This window comes from Corvus kubaryi, unplaced genomic scaffold (genome assembly GCF_017639235.1).
Source record: "Corvus kubaryi isolate FWS band 111438036 unplaced genomic scaffold, C.kubaryi_AGA036_p1.0 37308, whole genome shotgun sequence".
Taxonomy (NCBI): Eukaryota; Metazoa; Chordata; class Aves; order Passeriformes; family Corvidae; genus Corvus; species Corvus kubaryi.
In genome coordinates this window covers 11,181,246-11,206,065 of record NW_024581096.1, presented here as the reverse complement: position 1 = coordinate 11,206,065, position 24,820 = coordinate 11,181,246, and the positions used below count along the sequence as shown (strand labels likewise).

Below are 24,820 nucleotides of genomic sequence, written 5' to 3'. Positions count from 1 at the left end.
CAAACTGTTGGATCTGGGATGGGGTTTTCAGGGAAAATACAACTCCCAGTTTGCTTTTTTATTCTATTCCTTCCTTTCCCAGCTGAGGGTCACTGTGGGAGATGGGGTGCTGAGAGATCTTCATCCTCCCCTGGCTGTACAGCCACTTTCGCTCTCAGAGAACCTGCCTAGTCCTGTGGAAAAAAGGGAAAGGAGTCTCTGTATCTTTCAAAATACAGTTACTCAAAATGTATCTTTAAGCTGTAAGTTTTTTAAAGAAAATTTTTCATCTTCAGATTGAAACTTCTGTTAGAAATAATACTGAATGTTAACAAGAAGTGCCTGTTGACCCCTGTTTGGACCTCAGAGGGGAGTGATATTAACCTGAAATAAGAATTATGGAACATAATTACAGAATGTGTGAAGCCAGAGATTAATGTATGAGTCGTGAGACTGTACAGGAAGAGAAAGCTGTGGGTGAGTGCCAGTGGGGAAAACCCCAAGAAACTAGCAACATGATCAGAGCACAGTGAAATGTGTTAAAGATCTGGGAATCCCAGAACACAAGAAGATGATCAGGGTGCTGGAGCCCCTCTCCTTTGAGGACAGGCTGAGAGCATTGGGGTTGTTCAGCCTGAAGAAGAGAAGGCTCCAGGGACACCTTAGAGCAGTCTTCCTGTACCTAAAGGGTACCTAAAGGCTTACAGAAAAGGTGAAGAGGGACTTTCTATGATTGCATGTAGTGATAAGAAAAGGTGGAATGACTTCAAACTGAAAGATGGTAGACTTAGGCTTGATATTAATTTAACTATTCTTAACTGTGGGGGTGGTGAGGCCCTGGCACAGCCTGCCCAGAGAAGCTGTGGATGCCCCATCCCTGTGAGTGTTCAAGGCCATTTTGGATGGGGCTCTGGATGGGTCTAGTGGGAAGTGTCCCTGCCCATGGCAGAAGGGTTGAAAGGAGGTTACCTTTAAGGTCTCTTCCAACCCGAACTATTCTATGATGCCATAAAAGAAAAGTAGAAAGAGTAGGAGGATTTTACAAGGGTACGGTTTTTCTATTTGTATGTGAATATTGCTAAGAAAGTAACCAGCTTTGATACGCTTATTTAGACTCCTACAAAACTGGAGAAACTGCACAACAGTCAATGGAGTAGCACTGCTGAGGATGCTGGTGGCTTTAGTCCTGCCAGGACCACATGGAGATAAGGTGTGCAAGTCTGGACCAGGGACTGATATTTGTGCCTTTCCTGAGGTGACAGAGAAGGAAGCTTTCCTCATCTGGTGTGCCAGCAGACAGAAAAATGAAGGTTTGGTGCAGAGGGAGGAAACCTGCACGTGTGGCAGAGCTCAGATTGCTGTCAAAAAGCTGGAGAAGTTGCAGACAAAACATCAGCTCTTTGGATAATTACAGAAGCCCTTTGCAGCCTTCAAAAGCCCATTGTGTTTTTCTTCACTTATGAGTGAGAATTTTGGGGGAAAGTAAATAAAATGCTGCAGTTTCAAAGTGAAAAAACCAATGGCAAGTGAAGATGTCTCAGCGTTGACCTTGAGCACTGGTGCTTAGTGCCTGACAAAGGAAACTTCCCTACATCAAGCTGAGCTGAGCACCGTGTTTCCCTCACTGGCTGCTGCAGCAGCTTGTCTGAAAGTCAATGGGATTAATGCTGCTGAAATATATGGTTTATTTAGCTATTCTTACTGACCCATGAACATACCTACTGTATAATTTATTGGAATGTTAGGAGTTCAGTCCTGTGATGTTTGTGATAGAAAATCTTCACTTTGAGCCAGTGGGAAATTTTGTTAGGGTGAGGAGTGCAGGCCTGGCCTCTGCTTTGCCTTTTTTCTTTTGCATTGCAACACAATTAACCTTTTCATTAGAAGAGCTCTGTTCCAAATAAGCAAACTTCTCAATGTGTATTACTGAACCATTTCAAGCTGTCTCTTGCTTTGAAACAAAACATCTTTGTTCCAGCCATGCATGACATTTGAAGACCTATTTATACAATGTGTCAGCTCCATTTGTTTTCTTCATCCTGATGTTTTCCTCTGTATTTTTAGTTACCCATCCAGATTGCAATGAGTGAGGTTGCTTCTGGTTTCCTCCTGTGCTGCTCCAGACTGAGGCACTGACTCGCTTTGTCCTTTCTCCACTTTTGTGGGCAGAGGTGAAACAACCCAAAATCAGACACAATTCTGCTTATTTCATCCTCTTTGTACTGAGACCAGCAGCACCAGGCTGCTGTGGGGTGGAGAGATAGCAGAAGGACCTGCTGTTAATGACAGTTTCTCTCCTGATATCCTGCCTGTGGGATGCACATAGCTGCAATCCCTTCTGCTGGAGGGGACTCACTGAGGGACAGACTCACTGCATCAGTAAATTAGCCCTCCTTGCAAAATACCTGCTTTTTCCTTAGACATTCATCATTTGTCCTAAGTCTCTAACCAGTAATTCCTGTTTGGCAGCACAATGCTAACTGATCGAAGAAAATCCGCCAAAAATTGAAAAAAAAAAAAATGTATCAAGATATTGAGTAATAAAGCTTTTAACATCCTGATTTTAATATTGACTAAGTGTAAATAATTATGGTGTTTGCCTCATTCTCTCCCTTGTAAAAAATTTATCTGTCTTGGGACATGTCTTATCTTCCAGAAGGGATCCAGGGTAGTGCTGTCCCTGCTACTCAAGCAGCAACATGATGTCTAGCCCAGTACTGACACTACCTATGAAATGAAAGTCTAATTCCTTCTTGAAATCTTTTGCACAACGTACCAGCTGAAGGTTTCAAGCTGCTTTAACACATGGAGGGTGTCAGGACACTACTGCAAGCCTCACTTTAACCAGAAAAGGAGCTGAAGGTGCCAGCCCAGCAGTGGTGAGCATGGAGTTGCAGTAGCAGAGCCTCATCTGCTCTCTCCAATATTGTTGTCACTGAGAAGGCTGGGGAAGAAGGGAGAAATAGCTCCATGCAAGCAACACTGTTCCTGCCAGGTATTCGTGCCTCATTCAAAGCCACTGATAAGACCAAGAAAGGCATCTGCATTGACCTTCTGCATCCCCATCCATGTAATAGCAGACAGAAGGGCTGTAAGAACAGAGATTAAACTTCAGAGCACCTCACAGCTGTGTTTTATGTAGACACTCCTTCCAATTCCTGAGAAAGTGCACGATCTCCTCTGGATGTGGAACTGCAGGTCATTTCCATGCCAAATACTTAATGTGTCCAGCTTTTGCACGTGATGGATGGGCTTCTGCTGCAAGAAGTGGAGGCATTGGCATGTGAGGAGGAATGCCTTCAATACCACGTGCTTCAAAAGCCAGGCTTGCGAGCTTTGCCGTGCGTTCCAGCAGCTGGGGTAGAGCTGCGTGCATGGTCCCTGCCAGCACAAATGAAACCAAGGCATCCATATGCTGTGCATTAGGTGTGTTTGATCTCCTGATCTCTGGGTTGCTGCTCCGATACTCCTTCTTCCTCTCTGTAACAGTCTGAGGAGTACAGAGCGCAGTGTTGAAACCTGTAAGTCTGTGTGTGTTTATAGGCTCTGTGATGGGAACTGCAAAGCTTAACACAAAACAGTTGAGAAAATGTTGCTGGCCACAGCCACAAAACCTGTCCTCATCTGTTCCGTGATGGGGTGGAAAAGAAAACTCCTCAAGTTTAATTTTCCTGATTAAAGATGAAGGAAAAAGAACTGCCAAAGGGGATGGAATTTAGTCCAATTGATGTGACACTTGGATTAGCAAAGAAAAATGCAATCTCCTCTGTGTGCAGGAATTGTGGCCATGCATGGCAAGACCGCCACAAAGACACTGCAGCCCTGCATGGACAAGGGATAGCTTCCGTAACCACAGGCTTGAAGCCTGCCCCTGTGTGGATTACTGTCACTGCTCAGCACACATTTTCAAGTCAGTTATTGCAGTGACTCAGTTGTGTTTCACTAAGAAGCTACAGACACCTCTGATCCACATTAAAGGTGGTGGTGAGATAGGAGAGGATGGCTCCACTTCATAGAAGATTTGCTGGCTCCACGGCATTGTCTCATGCAGATTGGGAAACTGGGCAACACTGTAACTTGGAAATTATACAATGGGGAAGCACAAGCAACAACCAGGTAACAATAGAAATGAATTTTATTTTGTAAAAAGTTATAAAATGAATATTGTACAAAAATAAAGTCTGTAGAGAACTTTGGTTGATTAACACAAATGACTGAGACATATAATTGCAGGTGAAGTAAAAAAATCCAGAGAAGCACACTCCTGTCTTCAGTAAGGTCTAAAAACTAAAAAAAACCAAAAAAACAAATTTAAAAAAAAAAAATCACAAACTTTACCCTTTTGTATTTTGAACATAGAGATTCGCTTTGGTTGCAGCCTCTTCAAGCTGCGCAGAAAATGCTTTGAGGCAAGTTTTCATCAGCTGGAGCAAGGGAAAGCACAGCTCTGAGCGCTGTCACAACTCAGCCACTCGGCAGTGCAGCTGACCCTCCGCCTGGCAGGCATTCGGTGCCCACATCGTGCCAGTGTGGTGGCGTCACCACCCCTGCGCAGCATGGAAGGCATGGTGTCCCCATGGCAGTGTGAGAACAGAACCTGCGGGTGGTTGTCCAGGGCTGTCCTCCCTCCGCCCAGGAAAGCGGCGGCAGTCGGGGATGAATTACATGCCATACACCTGGTACAACTTTCTATGCCTGTTTGGGACTTTTTTGACCTCTAGACCCTTCTTCAGTGGTGCCCCAAGAGGCCCAGGGCAAAATGAGCATGGAGAGCCATTACATGCATGAGATAAAAGGTTGGACCATTGTTTTCAATAGGGATTTTTTTTCATGTTGCTTTTGTGGGAGTTGATGCTTCACTGGTTGTCAGGTATGTCTAGTGACCTGCACTCCTGCTCCTTTGGGAAAAATGTCTCCAGAATGAGAGCTTGTGTTAGCGGTCACGTATGAACACCTTTGCTGTACAACCTCCCTCCTCCTAAGGAAACTTGGACTGTTCTGCTGCACGGGTATGATCCTGTAATGTTTCAGCAAATTATACAAAACACTCTGGTTATTTAACACAACTGTTTACTTGCAGGCTATATTAAATCCAGGGCTAACTAGTTAGAGGGATTTAACCTCTTCTATACGGAAGTACGGAAGGAAAAGCTTAAATAAATATAACTAGAAATTATAAGGCTAAATGTGATTATTTTCCATTTGTCAATAGTTATATGAGGTCATTTGGCATAAAGTGTGAGAAAACAAATGTGGCTACATTTAAAATATGACTAAAATTAGTTTTTCTAACAAATTGCTAATGTTGAGCCAAGTCCTGTGATCCTCACTCATCCAGAGCCATTGCTGCTCCTGCACATGTATGACTGCAGTAATTTTCAAAAGGCTTAGTGAACTGGAATAAGGGCTGCAGGCTTCGGCACTACCTTTTGTGAACATAATCAAGATTTTGTTTAAAAGAAAAAAAGGTAAAGTAAGTGATTTTTTGCATTCAAGTTAACACTTTCAATCAAAAGCATGGACCGTTGTTCCCAACGTCTTTGTCTCTCTATATCCCCAAGCGCCATCTGCTTTGGCACCTTTGAAAGACACTTTAATAAATAAGGAGACTCATTACTGAACTGTAATAAATAACAATAACTTAATCTCAATAAATATCTTCTGTATACTTATGTCTCTGAAGGGATGCATTGCATCAAGTAGTCTCTCTCAATCACAATGACCAAATAGAAATGTAGTTATGCAAGTGACGTTAGTCCTTTGTAAACCTAAAGAAATGCATTTTGTGTAGGCTGGGCTTGTTACTTCTCTTACTATGCTAGGAAGAAGTGCTTAAAAACTCAACTTGTTTTCACAGGTAGCAGAAGAACAAAGTCCTGCACTCATTTTGAAGAAACACAAGATGGAAATAACCAAACTTAGCCAGTAAGCAGAACTGTTTTGCTTCATGAGAACTTGAGCTTGGTCATTTTGATATTTGCCCAATATCATCTTACTTGCAAGGGTAACCTTATAGCTTAGGAGTTGTCCTAAGCACTTGGGAACTGCCCTCCAGTGAGCAGTAGCACAATGTGTCTTTCAGTAGAGCTGAGGGCACAGGGGATTAGTAAGGTACTCCTAAGCTACTTCTTAGCTAAGCTTCTTGGTATAACTGGTATGTCATGGCATAACTACAACACAGCATGGTATGGCAGGGTTGTGTTTTTAAGCACGTTCCTCATGGATTGAGTCTCACTGATGGTGGACTGAGTCAAACAGGAAAGGTAGCGTGCACATCATCCATCCATCGTCATCTCCACCTGAGCTTTTATCTAAATCCCCATAGGACGTCAGAAGTCTCCATCCTTCTACTCTGCCGCATGCCTCCTTATCCCCAGGTTCTCATGGCTCCTCATTCTGTGTTCTTGGTCCTTTTTCCTCCACTTGGAGCAGACACTGCCCTGGGAACCTTGGTCCCTCTCTTTGCAGCGCAGCAGGAATGGAAAACTGGTGCCGCCTCAGCATGCAGCTGTCAGACGCATCCACACCTTTTCGCGGAATGTTTTTTCAGTATGTGGTAAACCAGGTTATCATCCAAAAAGGACAGGTCATCATCAAAGGCTGTGGGTCTGCAACAGGCTTGCCTCACTTTGTCGGTGACCAGTTTTTTCTTTTTGGTTAAGTTTTTTAAAATTTTGTCATAGGTGGTCTCAGCTGCATCACAAGATCCACTGCAATACCGGAAAATTAGCTCTTCTTTGGTTTCATATCCCAAATCCAAGTCGGTCACATTTAAATGTATTTCTGTTAAGACACATCCTCGATTTTTGCCCTTTTGATTTCTCCTTCCTTTTCTGTTGGAATTCTCTATGTTTGTGGCTGCATTTTGACGGTTTCTCTCCCTCCTAGAAAAAATTGGAGTCTGTTTATCTGGTGACCTCCTCAGTCTTTTAATAGTGGCTTGAATAAAGTCCACTACCTCATCAAACTGATCTGGATAATCCTCTGGCATATTAGCTGTTTGGGAAAGAGAGAAAAGGCTTTGTCATACATCAGTTATCGTGAAGTTTGTCATTCACAGCTCAAAAATATTATGCACATGCAAGCTTTTCTGTCCATCACTTCAGAACACATGCCCAGGACCCTTAGAAATCAAGGAGAATTTGAAATGGTTTAGATAATCATGGAAACTCATTTGGGGAAAGATAAATGAGACATATTTGTATTTCTGTGGGTGTCTGCTGATGCTTGGTAGCATTTCAGCACATTTTTTAATAATTGAATGAGCCCTGTGAAAACAGAGGGAAGGAAAAGCACGTCATGGTACCAATATTAGTTAATAGGTAGCTGAAGCCACTGTAAAGAGGTTATACAGACTCTTCCCAGCAAAGCAGCAATAGGAAGAGGTTTCTTTAAAGCAATTTTGTGATTATAATTGTTAATTATTTTCTTTTCACACCAGCAGCAGTTAGTATTGCCAAAGCCACCTATCAATAAGGTTTTTGGGCATGACAGAAGGAGGATTTCCTGGGGTACCAGGCTGAGATATTATTTCTGGCTGAATGCCTGGGTTTTTAATGCTTCTGGGGGTAATTATTTTCATAGCTTTTGAAAATTTTCTCATGTAAGTGTTTTGTATCACAAGATGCTGATTAGACTAGATGCTGAGTAGAAATAGGTCAGAATAGAAGTATTATGTTAATGGGCAGTGGAAATATTATTAATGCATTTTCCCTTCAAGAAGATTTAATTTTTAATCTATTTAATTTATCACCTAATACATATTCTATCATTGATAAATTATTCAAATAAATTATATGATGAAATCAAAGAAGTGTTTTGATACTAACAGAATGAGCCTCTTCAAGAAGGGTGAAATTAAATGTGTTCTGAAATGGTCCTAAATTTTGCCATTTCTTCATGATTTGGGAAAAAAAATTGCATTTTGAAATCCTTAAATTTCCCATGGACTAAATCCCTCAGAATTACCTGCTTTAGTGAACACAGAGAACTAAAGGGGGTCAGGCTGTCAGGACCCTGTGTGTAGGTGCCCTTACACCACATTATTAATGACTGTATCTTAAACATAAAAACTACGTTGCAATATTGAGGGGTTTTTTTGTATTAATTGGCCAAAAATTAAGAGTTCTTCCTTTTCAGTAAGTCCTAAGAGAATGCTTCTTTCTGTACTTAACTCCTAACAACCTAACTTGTAACAGACCAGTGTCACCCCAGCCCTGCACATGTGGGAAATCCATCTCCAATACTGCTACAAATATTGCAGGTAGAGCAAACTTTGGGTGAGGCAATATCCAGTGCAGTGCACCTGGTCAGAGGCTGGTACCTTCAGTAAGCAACAGAGGCTCCCACTCAGTGAGGTGCTGAGATAGGAACAGCTCCTTAGGCAAAGGCTCAGCAACACATTTCCCTAAGGAGCACAGTAAGACAGGAATCCCAGTGGGAGACCAGGCAGCACAGGTACCCAGTTCACACAGGGTAGCATGGACTCTGTTAACAGGAGAGAGGAAGGCATGAGGCTGTCCCTCACTGCCTAGCAAGAGTGCACACTCATATCCTCAGCAGAAGCACCAAATACAGAGGAGATGGGGGTCAGCAGAATCCTAACTCTGTCAGTACAAAAACCTGCTGAAACAGAGTGCATCTGCATATAAGGAGGAACAGGGACTGCTGCCACATCCTAGAGGCCTCCCTCCAAGATAAAACAGTGATGGATCAGAAGTATGTATTTTTTGGTGGATTGATCCAGCAAAAAAGTTTAGACTGGTGAAAGAGTAGTGGAGGCTGGAAATCTCCAGATAATGAGGGTGATACGAAGCAAGCAGAATGCCATAAACTGTAGAGTTTGGAGATGAAAAAAGTGAATTACACTTTGTTTTACAGATATCCATGCTAAAGACAACAGTGTCACAGGCCAGTGACTGTCAAAGACATGAAGGAAGGATGGCTGCTATCTATACAGCTATGTGGAACCTGAACAAGGCAGGACCCTGCACCCAGCCCCATATTCCTGTGATACCAAAGGTCAGTACACCTTTCTTGCACTCCTCTGTCTCTGTAGCAGAGATACCCACTGTGAGCCATACCTGCTGGAGGGGGCTGCAAGGATGGCACATCCATTGGATGTACCACCCAGCCCTGTTGAAGAACAGGCTGGTCTACCTACTCCATACAAATATTGCTCTACTGAGCAAGAACCAGGTCCAGGCGATACGTGGGCTCTGTTCCTTTAAAGCAACAAAGGCTAGACACGTTTCTAGATTCAGTTAAAAAAGATGACCCACATGGAGCTCACATAACCCCCATTGCTGAAGTATAAACTTGGCCCTGACACAGACACAGACAGAAAGTAGTTGGCAGATTGGTTTGGGACTGAGTAGTTTCTAGATTTCTTACACAGAAACTAGGTTTCTTAGTCTATAACCAAATAAGAGAAGGATGTAGCCCTGAGAAGATGGCTCTAGAAGTGCCATTCTCCATTCTGACCTTCAGCTTCCCCCCCCACATACTACTGTGACTACCCCAGCCCACACCTCTTCCATGTATTCCTAGTCCAACCCTTGTACCAACATTATGATGCAATGAGACCCTGGCTATGGAGAGTGAAACACAACCATAGGGAAACATATGACGTCTTAACAAAATTAATGCAGTGATCAAACATCAGGAAGGGGACAGGAGACAGTTACAGGGAAAGCCAACCTATATGCAGAGATTCTTGTTTGCAGCCTTCAGCCTCATACTTATCTCAAGCCTGGTACACTGTCAGCGCAGTGAGAGTGTAAGTGTCCCTGTCCTAAGAAGGGAGAAACAAAACCGTGGATTCCCCAAAGAGATAACAATTCGAGTGGGCACATCATTTTTAAATGGCTTGCAACTGAGGGACAAAAATACTCTCTACCCCTGTGAGAGTGCTACATGCAGGAATCTACCAATACCAAACAGACAGCTACAGGGTTCAAGCATTGTTCTGCCAACTATAACCTGGAGGGTCATAGATAAGAGGAGGGAAGGCCCACGTGCTAAAAGCACATGCTGAGGTCTATCCTGCTTCGTGTATGATTCCTACCCCAGCCGCACCAGGGCAGGTTATGCCACTGGGAGCCTTCTGTGCTGCGCGTGGCCTGTGAGATTTCAGGTTGAGGAAACACACCACTGAAGAGGCCCATGCAATGCTGCTGATGCCAACATGTGCTGTCAACCCTGTAGAAGGTGGGAGCAGCAGGGCAAAAAGTAGATCAAGTAATCAGACCAACAGCATATCCAAGTAGAAAAGTCCTACCTACACACACAGACTAGCTGCACCCAGAATTTGGGGCCACTAGCAGCATGACTGATCCTGCTAATCTCACTAAGGCTCTAACACGAACCGTGCAAGAAGTGTTCCAACTGTCTAATGGAGCTGGGGATCCCTGCTCTGTTCATCACCTGCTGCGGCACCAGGATATTCTTGGGAAATTCACTGGGAGGAATGCCAGCACTATCAGTAAGATGAATTCTAATTTCCTGTCTCCAGCGTGGAGTTTCCCTTCAGCCAGGGAATTGGAAACTATCCCTTGCAGACATCCAAATCTACCAGTAAGACTCCTGCAGTGATCCCCGACATTTGGAGATTACATCACATGAGGAGATAAAAGGCAAGTGAATGATAATAGGAAACTGGTGGAAAGAGTGGTCACAGAGCTCCCCTTGACAAAATGTGCTCTCGATCCTGGTCGGTGTCTGCCCACCTAAAATACACGTGCTGTTACAGGCCATATGGGTACACCAATCAACACGATGGCAGCTGCATTACTGAACTACTCAGTAACACCTTGCAAGTTTCTGTAAGCAACACTCCCCTCTGCCTGTGGATCCCCAAACTGGTCATGAGCAGGGCATCAATGTTCTTTTGGCAGCTTCCAATGCACTGCCAAGGTATCCCAAGTTTGCTTCCATAATTTAACAGTTTTAGGGATAGGTCCAATCCCTGCAATCAGCTAATTTTCTGCTGCTTGATGGATTAGATTAGAGCCATCAGTGTGACTACAAGCAGTCTCTAGGAATGTGGGTCACAGGGGTCTGGAGGAAAGATTAACAACCAGGAGTGAAGGGAGGCTTGTCACCTTGTGCTGAGATGCTGTCATGGCTCAGTAGGGATATTCAGCTGTCCAATATGTATAGGTGTGAAGACCTAGAGCCTTAAACAAAATGCTACGAAAAACTGCTGAAACAGGACCCAGAGCAATCAAGTGGAAACACCAGCACTGACACCAGGCATGATGGGTTGAAACAAGGCACTAGAGGTAAGTGCTAAGGAAGCTACCACCAGACATCATACATGAATGAGCAATAACCACTGACCAAGCACTAAACTCTGTAAAAGGCTAATAGACAGAAGGGAAGGTGGAGAAGACTGACTGCAGGATGTCCCCATCCTGATAGGCACTTGGTAGATGTGCTCCAGGGATGCTGAGACTTCTCTGCACCACAGACACCACATGCTGAGCACTTGTTTGGTCCCTGCTCTGTTGTAAGTTCTGTTGGGGACAACTGGGGTGCTAAGCTGAGCTGTGGCCAGGGAACATCACCACATTCATAGGGGCTGCCTTAGCATGGAGACATGGTTTGTGAACTGAATAAAGCCCTTTGATAGAGGTGTACTTTGTTACCCTTCTGTCTGCAACTTGTTGAGAATATGTTTATAGTCTCACAGCATCTTTGCTTATCTCATACTGCATGGACTGTGCTGACTTGATTGTGCAGCAGACAGAGTTTGCTGGGGGGATTTCACACCCCTGGGAGAAGCAGATACACATTTTGCATGTGTGTGTATGTGTGCTTCATTTACACATACACAGACACAAATACGACTAATTATACACACACACACACATTTTTTCAAAACAAACTAGTTTACTGAAAACACTTGCCTTCTGGTGGGAAAGCTGAGAGAACAAACACATGACAGATGCCTGTCATGTTGTGCAATGTGCCAGCAGAAAATGGTTGGATACTGTGGCATTAAAGCAGCAAAGATCTCTGAGCAGTAGTTCCTGGTCCCAAGCCCCAGGGTGTAAAGGAATTAGAATTTAAAAATTGAAAGACATCCAGGACAGTACAGGACAGGATGGGACAGGATAGGATAGCCCAGAGCAGCATGTGTTCAATATAGGTTTGCAAAGGTTGTCTCGCACCTGTGATGCATCTCAAAACAGGTGTTCCCCAAAGGAAAAGAACGTATGTCCCGGAAAAGTAAAATCTTCCCTCAGGGAACACAGGGTCTCTGTGTGTCTTGTTCAGAGTGTGGGAGAAAGGCTCACAGACCCCACTGGATGCATGTGATAGGCTGAGCCCCACTGCTTAAGCTATGGTGCTGTGGTCTCTCACAAGACCAGTGTGAAGTCATGAGGTTTTGTTTGGGTTTTTTGTCACAATTCTCAAAGCTGTTTCCTGACTGTCCAGCTCCCTGAGGAAGTCCCTTGGAGGCAGTCTGTGTGCAGGCACCTGTAGGTGTTTATGCATCACCTCTGTCCAGCACCCCTCCAGCAGGAGCCTGGGGTAGGCAGCAGGGCTTATAGGAACTGCATCCGCCATAAGTGTCCTGCTCCACTCAGCTCATTCCTGCAGCTCCTTTCCATGCTCCTTCTTTCACTACTGTGCCAAGGACCTGACCACCCAGGTGGGAACAGGCAGAGCATTTTCCTATGGTTGCAACAAGAGCAAGAGTCTGTTTTCTAGGGCCAGAGAATCAAGAATGCTGGGTGTAGATGACAGTCCATGTGCTAGTCTGCCTCTGGGCACCTTCTCTGTCTCCCTTGTCCAGCTGAACAAAGGCTCTTGATTGCTGAGGATTCTCTCACATGACCAGAAAAATGAATAAAAAAGCCAAGAAGGAAAGAATGAAATGTCACGAGACAGAGAAAAATGGGAATCTAGCAGAAGGTTCAGGCTGGGAGCAGAGTTGGTGAACACCTTCACCAGAGGAGAGAGACTAACTTAAAATACCAATTTAAAACCCAAACCAAACCAAAAAAAAAACAACACAAGAATATTTGCACCATCTGCTTGCTGTTTGCTTGTTTTCTGAACATTTAGGGCACAGTCAGATCATAGCTTTGACCCAGCCTCCTAGGTTTGGAACACCCCTCTGTATTGCAAACTGAAATTCTTGCCTCACTGATGTTGTCTGGAACCTGAAGTTTTGACCTGCCTGTCCCCAAGCATGACCTCCGTCCCCTGGGCACAAGAAGAGCTGGCAGCATGTATGAGTACAGGATCCTGCAGCCAATCAGCCATGGCACTCCCCATTAGCCCCTGAAGAAATTCAGTCCTGAGTTCTGCTTTGGGCGTGCAGGCAAATGTGCTTTCCTACAGGCATCTTCCCCACTGCAACCCCCCAGAACCTGTCCTTGCATTTCTATTTAATTAGAGACACCACATGACACCAGGACTGGGATCTGATCCCTGCACTTTTTAGAAGAATGAATTACACAGTGTTCTGATAGATTTCTACATGAAACAGGTCTAAATGGATACTCAAACCAAACTCGTCCCATTCGTGAAAAAACAGCCTCCATTTAGTAAAAATGGACAATTTATTTCTGTCTGTTCAAATGTGATTGCAATTATATTTTGTAAATCTATTCATTTGATTGCACTATCAGCAGATTCATTTCAAAGTAGTCCTCCACATGCAATGGCAGCAACCCAGCATGGTAAAGCAAGAAATTCTCAGCTTGTACCTGACCACAAACTGATGGTTTGGATCTTCAATTTTTGAGAAAAAAATCCAGTTACTTCTTTTTGTACCTTTAAAAGACTAACTACAGTTTCTTCTGACCATGCTGTCTCTTATGGCATACAAGAAAAGCTTAAATCCTGTATATCGCAAAATAAGAATTTATATAGGTGGTGTTGCCTTAGGTTTTAACTTTCATACTTTTCAAATCCTGCACTGCTTAGTGTGTAACTCTGAAGTTTCTTGTAGCCTGTTCTTCTGCTCTCTCATGCTAGGTAGACATAACAAATCCTCTCCAGGCCTGCTCTCCAAGGACACTCAGACAGTCCTAGGCCCAAAATATGTAATCCAACATCTTAAGAGGGGTCTGAGCTTGGGAAACTACGTCATTAACTGAAGCTTTAATTGGAGAATTAACCCTGATGTGCTAATGAATCAAACTTACAAAAGTGTGAAGAACTTGTGACCTGCCGTCCATCTTGGGGTCCATCTCAGCAACAGCCTCTGGCTCCCAGGGGTACCTTTGAAGGCCTTTCAAATAAATACCTACTTTTATTCCCTTATTCTTGTCTAGTCTCTGTTTTTAGGTGGCCTCTCAAGGCATCAGTGGGTTTTCCTTTTCTTTTTTTCAACTTCATAAAACTTGACATCTTAAGTTGTTTGAAACTGTGCTTTACAGAATAGCTTTCCATAATGATCTCAGAAAAATGTAAACATGTCACTGCCACATAATTTGGCACTTTACATACCCTGAGCTAAAGTGATGTAGCAGAAGTCACAAAAGGTATATTAAACATTATAAAATTAGATTTTGCTTTTAGATTGTATCTTTCTTGCATGCATTTGTGACAGTGTATAGCTATCACATAAAAATATTAGACCAGACACTTAACTAAATTATTTAACCTGAGCACAGTCTTTCAATTACAGAAGTTCAAACAGCAGTATCAGGCCCTAAAGTATGATTTCAGAGTTCTAGGGGTTTAATCCAGCTAACTGTAATGGTAAGCAGTATTTAGAGAATTTAGATCCAGATCTGCATTAGGATTAAATGGCCCCTTTTCAGAAACAGCTCTGGTATTTTAATCTGGGACCTTCATAATCAAAATATTACTTTACTTCATAATCATTATTCAATAATTATTTTTTTATTTAGCTTGCTTTGCAGTACTGTTTTCATGTGCTCATTATAGTGGACATAGCCTATCTGAATACAGAATGCCTCCATCTCACACCACAAAGACATACTTTAGGAGAGATTTGGAACAACTTGCTTGTGGAAGAGCAATCTTATCCAGGTTAAAATTACTAACGTGATGATCATTCTGCTTTGCAAAGTGATGGGGCAGTAGCAGCTGTGATGGGGATAAACCATTTGTTTAACTGAAAATGAAATATTTTGTATAAAAAGACAAAGAGTAGTATATGAAGGCATCTAAGTGAAGGCGGGTGTTAAGAATAGTTATGCTGAAATGTTTTTGGTATTTAAACAATTAAAATACCACCTCTCTGAGGCATAACTTTGCTTTCATGCCTTACATGAAAATCCATGGGACCAAGAGTGAAATGGAAACAAATTGATTGTATCCATTAGGAAATAGAGCATCAAACACACCAGAGTCAGTTTATCTTTAAATGTTTAATACAGTTCTGTATTACTTCAATCCCAGCCCATGCTGTGGCCTCCCCTCAGACTCAGAGAGCCCTTAGAAATGGAGTCTCTCCCTGGTGTCACTTGTCTCTCATCAAGGCAAGTGCTAAATAACCCAGTGGATGATGCCAGGGCCACTCGCACCAGTCAAGTATGATGAGGCAAACCCGGCAGAAGGCCCAGGATTGACCTTCCTGGTGTTCTTGCTCCTAATGGAGCAGTCAAGTTATGTGTTTGTAGCTCACTAGCTAAGCCTGCAGTTTCCCATGTGTTGGTCATAATGACAAATCCACAGAGTCCTTCGTATTTTCACTCTGCCATGCTTGGCAGTGCCTCCCCTTCTGTACTTTGCTTGCATTCTTGCAGGTAGAAATGCTGGTTTCCAACAGAGGAAAAACAGGGGGAGACAATAGGGCCACCACAGTTGTTGCCAATGTGGGAAGTCCCTGAGAGCAGGGGGGAACAGCAAGGTCAGATGAACCATGTTAAGCAGAGGAAGTTGCCTCATGTGCTGACCTGCTCACAAGAATTTCTTGTTCTTCACCCAGTCCAGGAAGGCTGCTCACAGGATACTGCTCAATGATGGGCTGCCCTCCTCTGCCCACCCCCGCCTCTGGCCTCTCTGGGGTGGGCAGAGGTGCACTAGCAGTCAAGGAGCAGAGGAGCAACAGGAGGATGTGGTCTTGCCTCTGACACAGAGCTTTGAATCACCAGCTCTGAGCACCATAGAGCATATGGCTTTTCAGCAGTCACACTCAAGATTTTGTAGCAGCTCCTGCCGCTGCTGTCAGGAGCCCATCTGCACTAGGACCTTATCCTATGGGGTGGTGGGTACATCAGCACCCTCAGGGCATCCCTTCATCAGAAATTACAGCATGAAGAGAGTAAAAGGGGAAGATAGAAAAAGTGCCAGTGCCCTCCCTGAAGCCAGGAGTGGGGAAGACACGTACCTGTTGTCTCCTCCCTAAGATTGGTACCCTTCCACATCCATACTGTGCTGTGTAAACATCCAGCTTCCCAGTAAAACCTAGGTTTACAATGAGTATTTGGTTAAGCTAGAACCTCAAATCCTGCAAGAGCCTCAGATGAGTATATATGAGCAGGACCTGAAACCTGCAATCTCTGTTAGCAAGAACACCTGCAGCCAGCTAATAGGCAAGCACACAAGTTTTAAAGGGGGAAATACTGATGGTATTTTCTTCACCATCCCTGGTGCAAAAATGATCCAGCCCAGCCCTCTTACGACATCAGTAAAACCCCACAATGGTAACCCAGCCCCTCCTCAGTAACAGTTCACTGAAGGGAAAGAGCATGCCTAAATCGATAACATCAGCTATTACTGGGCCACCTGTGCTCTTACACAGCCTCTCCCACTGGGTTTTAGGGGAGTCCCCAAGGAACAAAGACATGCAGCAAAGCAGAACGAACATACCCTAAAAAGACCCTAACCCGCTCTCTTCCCTGGGGCAGTGAATGGCAGAGCAGTCTGGGCAAAATCTTGGCTGATGTTTCTTTGTGGCAACCTCTGCTGCTATCAGATTTGATCTGATCTATAAGTAACGCATGATCTTTCACTGTTGCCCTTCCCTACCTTCAATTCAATGAGTTTGCAAAAGGAAAAATATGGAAGGTTTTCATATTGCTGGTTGAAAATTGTTATTATTATAATAATCCATCCCTGGCTCTAGGGCAGGTGCAGGTACTCCACTGCAGAAGGTCTCATGTTGGGAAGTGTGGACTGGCACCTGCCAGATAATGCTGGCATGTGCTCAGAAGAGCAAGGTCCTTCCTAACTGCTACACTGGATACTGCCTCCTTTCAGAAATTTCCTGACTATTGACTGATTTTGCCAAAGAAATGCTTTGGATGGGAGCAGAGATAGTGCAAATGTTTGTACATAGCTTGTTATTTAAAGAGGACCAGCTTGCCTGTGAAAATGTGGCCACCAGAGAAGATTTAGCATACTGCTCTAGCGCTGCCCAGTCACGACACAGGAAAACAAATACAAGGATTTCAGTGCTTGCTTCTTTTGAAGAATATCCCTGTTCAATAATCTTTAAAATATTTGCATGACTCCCAAAGACTTCAAAGAAATACACCTGCAGGTTTCAGTTTAAGTGCTGTATAATACATACAGCCTAAACTTCTGCTAGGTTATACAAGCAGCTTTATTCCTTTAAAAGAATGCTGGTACATGAAATACCTCACAAAATTAATTTTAAGTCCTTGATCTTAAAACATATTCTAACATGTAATTTGTGTCTTAATATTTTATTTGCAGCTGTCTCAAGTAAATCTTTTTGATCCTATTTTCTTTCTTTTTCTTTGTAATCAGGATTGAAATTCCAAGAACCACTGAAATCTTTCCTCTGGTTCACTTTACCAGAGGATATCACTTGATCAGAAACTGAGCTTTGTTTCATAAAAAATGACCACTCTGCAGTGCTAACCACTCTACCAACGCTAATGTGTCAGTGGCCTATTTAGATGTCTGATGATCCTGAACACAGTTCTGCTGCAGTATTTTGTATTCCTTGTTTATTTCTACTTATTAAATTACTACCTCAAAAATATGGGAATCCACAACAAATGTAGTTATGTAGGGTTTGGCCTATGTGCTACAAGTTTTATGTTGCAGTGATAGATGACTAGGCAGTGTGGGGGGGGGGGATGAAAGCTGGATATTTGCACTAGATGTCCATGCCTGAACAGCTGCATTTGCGGCAGGGTGGGATTTGGTGACCCAAATGACTTCTCAAAGTCTTTGTAACTTTAATTATTTTAGAACTGCTTTTTGCAGTACTAACCAGGAACAGTATAATTTACAAAGACATTACAATCTATCAGTCTGAGGATCTTCTGCTAGTGGACAAACAATGCCTCCTCCACTAAATTCAATAACAGTCTGATGAATACTTCACACAACTGAATTCTTCAGCCTTTCAAGGAATGTTTTGAAGCTCTTCATCTGCAAACCCTGAACCCAGGGATTTCTAAAATATACTGAAGAGGCTTATGAAAGATGACCAAGAAAAGTATGTCCAGGTGCATTATCTGTCGATAAACACCTGCAAAACATTTAACAGGATCCACAGTTTCACTGGCAATTTTTTGAGCTCCCTAAACTGAAAAACAGCAAAGAAGTAAAACTTTCAGAAAAGGATAAGTCAAAATGAGAATAGAGCCTCATTATCCTGCATTTCAGAACTTTCTTCCTTTAGTCACAGAATGCTCTTCTCTGGAGTATATTCAGTATTTATATGTGAAACTCCAGAGGAATTTGCTTTTAGGGCTACATGCCTCTAGACTTAACCAGATCAAGCCTGTTTCCTTCTTTGTCTAGAATTTTGCCCATGAATGGACTCATCTGAATGCTTGGGATTTCTGAATACCTCGATAACCTGCTCATCCCTGTGCAAACAAACTTTAGTGCATGCATGTGCTGGCTCGGGCACCCAGGCACACTCGACCTGACACTGGCAGGATGCAACAGCTGTGCTGGATGCATTGGCTGCGCTGGGTACACAGGGATCAGATGATGCAGGGTGGCACCTGCTCAGTGTGGCTGACACCTCTGTGATGCATTCTTTGTTACGGGTTTACTGTGCAGGGCAGGCCACCTATGCAGCTTCTGGGTGTCTTAGGCTAAAGCACATATGCCACACTGTAGTTGTGCTGAGCAGCAAAGCCTGGACAGAAACATGAGAGTTGTAGTTCATAACAGTGAATGGGCCTAATAAATATTGTAGGGAATGAAATGCATTCTGTTGGAAGCATAATTAAATACTGCTTTTGCCATAAAGAGCCCTACAACATCACTATTTTTTCTAGATACTTTCTGTATTAGTTGATAAAATTGCAGCAAAAAGCAGTAACTTAACATCAAATACCTCTTAGCAGGGGTAAGAAGAATTTTTAACAGAGGTATAACACACACATACCATCGTGTGTCACAGCATGTACCAAAGGAGCTCCAGCAATTAATGACCATTCAGTAGCGGTAGAGTAACTCAGACACCCTGATGCAAAAACCCCACCTTTTCCTCTTGCTAGGAGGGAAAATCCCATGGTGAGATGTTTCATTTAATTCTACCTGCTTACCACTCATTCTTAGCAAAGCTTCTCACTTGATCAAGAGAATACATATCATGTCATGAATTTTAGGACATTCCAGTCTTCATGTACCTGTTGATTATGTGCATCCAACAGCAAGCCGTTACAAGATGTATTTGCTGGGGACTGTGTATAAGGCAAACAAGTGTTTGGCTCCCTCTGCACTGTCATGCTTCTGAGGCTGCTGACTTAGTATTTAGTTTATAATAATTTGGTTTATATTTGTTCTACTTGCATTTGGTATTTAAGCTAATAGTGTTCTTCCCCCAGAGGATTGTAGCGTAAGAGAAACAAAGAAATGGTTACAAACTCTACTTTTTTTTTTTTTTTTTTGTGAGTGTGAAATAAGCTATCCCATGAATATTGATGAAAAACACCTACAAATACTGGATTCATCTCTAATGCACTACATTTGTGGTGGATACTCCAGCCTCCAGTCCAATTAAAAATGCAGAAGATTGCAATTGCTAGCACCCTCTGCCATCTCTAATTACTGCCCTGAACAGCAAAGGTCAGCACATTACACCTGATCAGCCCACGAGGTTAGAACCCTGCCTGGAGCCTGGAATGAAGGAAGGTTTCAAGCCAACCTGAAAGGGATGGGGTGACATCAGGTGACTTCAGAGCACTTTGCAGAGAAAGCAATTCCATCAAATGAGAATGCAAAAAGGTGTCAAGGGCCTGGGAAACAGATCTGTGCTCCACCAAGCTGTTTGGCCTGCCCTTAGGAGTGGACTTGATCTCACAATCCTACTAAGACCTGATGCAAGTGGTGTGTGGGAGACCCAAATTCTCTGTGGGCACCTTGGAGCAAAATGGCTACTCCCCACTCAGTCTTCACTTGGATTGCTTTAGGGGACAGCAGTGCACCTCTCTCTGAATGCACACAGCACCCAGTCCTGCTCAGGGCCCACACACTGCCCCATGCATATGAGGCAACACAGGTGATGATGGTGCTCCCACCTCTTTGTGAGCTGTCTCCTGCAAAAGCCCTTAGCAAAGCAGTTGACCAACAGCATCCACAGAGATATGAATACATGGTAGGTTCACCAGCAGACAGCCGGGGAGATGTAAGCACACCTCCATGCTCATGCTACATTGTGCTCTGATGGTGACAGAAGCCTCCAAGTGGACAGGGAAATCTACATGGTGTAGATATCAATTCCTCTTGTGTACTTGGTTCTTTGTCTTTCCTGTGCTGAAGGGTGCATGCCACCAAATTGAGAGAACAAATATGTCAAAGACACTGATGGGAGTGACTTGAGCGAAGTGCTGCTGCAGCAGGAAGGCAGCAATGTGCCTGGGTAGGATCAGCCTCATAGCCTGTTTGCAGACTGTTCTCCACACACTTTGAAATCAAACAGTATAAAAGTGGATCAAAGTATTTCACTGCTCTCTTGCAGTCACCTTTCTGCAGGTCTCCCCTGACTCATCTGAGTTGGCAACATAGGGAAGCGTTTCTAACTTTCAGGCTCGGTTGTTTTGTTAACTGCTGCCATACAAAGATGACAGGAACACTCTGGGTTTTCCTTTATTTCTGACATGGAGAACAGCACTGCTTCCTTTCCCCTTGCAGCCAGGCCCATCTGTTTGTGATACACAGGGTTAAGAGATTGAGACCAAACTATCAGCCCTTTCTCAAATGGCTATCCTGGGCAATAACTGGTGACCTAGCTCTGCATGGCTAAGACTATGCCTTACCCTGGAAACAAAGATAATATTGATACTAACACAGCCCAGGTAAAACATAGGTTGTCTTTCTTCCTGCTTCTTGTTTACCCAATCCACAGGAAAGGAAAAAAAAGAGACAATGATGAGAAGTTTTGGATACTAGGAACTGAGAGAATCACTACTGCTGCCTGTCCCCTTGAGCTGCAGAGGAATCAGCCCACCAGGGATCATATTCCCAGAAGGTAGTTTCAAGATAAAAGCAGGCATCATACAAATACTATCACTCTGGAAAGATGGAGCATTAATGGTCTCCCACTCTGTAGCTTCTGCCAGAGCTACAAACTGACTGATACAACTTTCCCCCTAATGCTCTTACTCCACCAGCACCTCAGCAAGCCTGTATAGAGGGGAAGAACACAGTGACCTGAAAAGCTGGTCACTGCCTTTTGTAGGACAGCACTTATCCGCCACATGGCTCACCATGGAGAAGATCACCATGTGTGATAAACCCATGATCCTGGCAGGCTGGAGTCCTGTTAGGAAACACTTTTGGCCAACCTCCCTGTGTGGATGGCCTGAAAGGATGTCAGGGTCTGCCAGTCTGTGAGCAGCAGGAGCCCAGGATGGGATATGTGGAGGCAGAAGCCTAGGCAAGATTCCAGCAAGGAGGAAACACTAGCAGGAGAAGGAAAGAGAGAAGACTAAATGGGAAAAGACATAGATGTGTGTGTGTGGAAGAGGAGATGAGTGTTTGGGAGGGGTCAAAGTGAAGTCATGGCACATGATTTCATGCTTGGTTCCTCCACACTGCGTTAGCCTGGCTGCTCCCAGAGAAACCAGCGCGGATGCCCGTGACTGGAGCTGTGGCAGGCGCAGGGAAAGGACATGCCTCCAGAAAAGGAGATAGAAATGAATCCCAATTACTGGATACTGTCTGCATCCTGTAACAAGCTAAACAGAGAGGGCTGAGCAAGGGCAAAAGAAGCAACCTTCAAACTGTGTCAGCGCCTCTGCTAAGTGAACGTCTCCACTATTCATGTGAGTATTCTGCCACTTCTTACTGCGTCCTATTACCTCTCTCTTTAAAAAGCCACCAGAGTTAACATAACACTCACATACCATTGTAAAAATCCTGTACCTGCTGTTGTAGGTACAAGACTTATTATTAGCAAGGCATTATTATCTGCCATTTGGATTGTAAACTGTCTTACTGTGAGCTAGTTCATGTGGATTTCTCTGCATCAAGCTCCTAACCCTGCTGCAGCTACTCTTCTGTAAATTTCCATGCGGACACACTAATTTCGAGGTCAGAATCCAAGGAGGATTTAATGAAGCTCAGCAGTACTCCAGGATATGTACTGTGCCTCCCATCACGGAGCCAAGCCTCCATCAGGACTTGCGCCCACTACAGGCAGTGAATAATTGCATTGGCAGGTCTGAGCCGGGAGCGGAGGCTGAGGCAGTGGGGAAGGAGTTTCAGTGCCTGCGCTGCGAGGTGTGTGAACCAGATCCTCCTCTTGGCTCCTCTGCATACAACAAACTTTCCCACCTCCTCATGTTTTTCAACCAGAGGGATCTTAAGGCTACCAAGAAGGCAGGGCTGGAGTGGGCAGGGGTCATTGCCACTGCAGTTGTCAACGCCAAGCTTTGGAGAATGACTAGGTTTGGAGCTGCTTGAGCAAGACCAAAGCCAATGACACTGCCTGTGGAGAAATAGGGGCACAAAGTGGGGGCATCCTTTCCTCATCCTGATGCCCGAGCAAAGGGAAGCAGGTTTAGCAAGACAGACAGCAGTTGCTACAAAGGGGAATATTTCTTACAGTCACTGTGCACAGCATAGGGAGGCAGCAGGCTGATGGGGGAGAGATCATCTTCAGGTCCCTCTACCACTGAAGGGGACCCCTTGGGAGGCGTCTTACCGGTGGGCAGGGGCAAGGTGGAGACCGTGTTGAGCAGCACCACGCAGACAGCCACAACATCCCATAACTTCATCTTAGATCTCCTTCCAACACGGGCCCCTGGCAGATAGGAGAGGCAGGGTTAGCTCCCAGCTGCTGTGCTCCCCCAGTCCTGCCCCCACCCTGTCAGTCCTGAGAAAAAGGCGAGCAGTCTCGCACCCCAGATCAGCCTGGTTCACCCGGGCCAGGCCTGAGGACAGAGAGGATGGAACAACAACCTGTTCCCAGTGCAGGCAGAGAGAGTAAGGTGGGCTCTCCCCAGCAAGTGAGTGGTGTGGGAGAGGGAGGCACAGGATGGCCTCCAGTCCCTCTGTGCCTGAGAAAGCTGCATTGGGGAATGCAGGCATGCAGGTCCCAGAAGTCTGTTTCTAGGGACGTGGGAGTGTGACCATGTCCCTGTGCTCACTGGCAGGTGGGTCACCTTGGGCTTCTCCAGCACTTGTTCCTGGGCTGGACCGGGGAGGACTGGGCTGATCTTGGGTGCTGGTCTGTGCGGATTTGATCTGCTACAAGCAAACCTTCATTTCCCTTTCCCTCTCTTCCCCTTTCCTTTCTCTTGCCTCTTTCCTTTCCCTTTTCCATCTTTCTTTTCCCCTTTCTTCTTTCCCCCGCTCTTTCCCTTCTCCTATCCAGTCCTCTCTTTCATTTTAATTTTCTCTCTCCTTTTATCTGACCTTTCGTCTTCATTTGTCACCTTTTCCCCCTTATATTCTTCCTTCCCATTCTTCCCCCTTTCACTATTGTCTTCCTCTTTCCCTTTCCCCTTGCTTCAAGATTTCCTTTTTCCTTCCCTTTTCTCCTTCCACTTTCATTTTCCCTTTCCTCTTTGTTTCCATCTCCCTTTAATCTTCCTCTTCTTTTTCCTTCCCTTCCCTTCTCAGTTCCCTTTCCTCGTATTCTTCTCCTCCCCTACTTGCTCTTTCATTCTCTTTATTTTTTTTCACCGATCCTCTATTTTCTCCCTTTCTTTCTCCCCTTCCCTTCCCTTGCCCCTTTTTCTTTTCTCCTCCTCGTTTCCCGGCCGCCCTGCCCGAGGTCTGCCACGGCACGTACCCGCTGCCCTCTGCACGCCGCCCCGGGGTAACAGCTGCCCCCAGCCCGGTTCGGCTTGGCCCGGTGGCGGCACAGGGCAGCGTCCGGCCCGGGAGGCGCAGCCCCGCCGGGGGGAACCGCGGAGATGCCGGTCCAGCGGCGGGGCTTAGGGCGCGGCTGCCGCTCGGTGCGCGCTTTCTCCGCCGGCCGCTGCCTTCGCACCTCGTCGTGTTCAGGGAGCTGCGGGGTGCCCCCGGAGACAGTGCCCGCCCGCCCCGTCCTCCCGTCCGCGCACCCATCCTCGCCCTCACCTCTGAGCTGGTCTCGTCGGACCCGAGATGGACATTAATGCCGTGGAGTCGACCGGCCGGACGGGCGATGCATGTGGGCAGGTCGGGGTCCGACCGCCGGCACCCTCTTTGCGCAAAGGAGGGGGGAAGGGGGACACACGTATGGAAGAGGGGGTGTAAGGTCGCAGGTCTGGATGGAGGCAGCGGGGAGCCGCCAGCCCAGTCCCCGGCGGCCTCCCCCGCCGCCGCCGCAGGTGCTGTGCCCACGGCAGGAGCGGCGCCGCGGGGGTCTCTGCCCGCCCCGGCCCCGGAGCCGCGCTCAGCAGCGGCGGGAGCGGCCCGAGCCGCGGGGAGCGCCGCCTGGCAGCGGGAGCTGGCGCTGGGTGCTGCGCTTGGGACCCTGCCTGGA

The 24,820-nt window shown here is 45.2% G+C and overlaps 1 protein-coding gene across 2 annotated transcripts; it reads right to left on the bottom strand.

The window, feature by feature from the left end:
• Positions 1-4,096: 4,096 nt before the first annotated feature.
• GDNF (glial cell derived neurotrophic factor) lies at positions 4,097-24,520 on the bottom strand. 2 transcript variants are annotated; one of them, XM_042028468.1, is made up of 3 exons: positions 24,433-24,520; positions 22,952-23,149; positions 4,097-6,975 (listed from the first exon to the last, which is right to left on the bottom strand). In XM_042028468.1, the coding sequence occupies exons 2-3, from the start codon at positions 23,121-23,123 to the stop codon at positions 6,491-6,493; spliced, it is 657 nt and encodes a 218-aa protein (XP_041884402.1). In that variant the 5' UTR covers positions 23,124-23,149; positions 24,433-24,520; the 3' UTR covers positions 4,097-6,490. The 2 variants fall into 2 exon arrangements, with proteins under 2 accessions (XP_041884402.1, XP_041884403.1); XM_042028469.1 differs by having other exon boundaries at positions 23,051-23,149.
• Between the last annotated feature and the right edge of the window lie 300 nt (positions 24,521-24,820).

Bases quoted from the DNA above. Each gene is read 5' to 3' on its own strand.
- GDNF (XM_042028468.1), bottom strand. From the start codon at position 23,123: ATGAAGTTATGGGATGTTGTGGCTGTCTGCGTGGTGCTGCTCAACACG. The intron at 6,976-22,951 runs GTAAGAAATATT...TTTCCCAAACAG, and splicing joins CTATGCTGTGCACAGTGACT to CTAATATGCCAGAGGATTAT.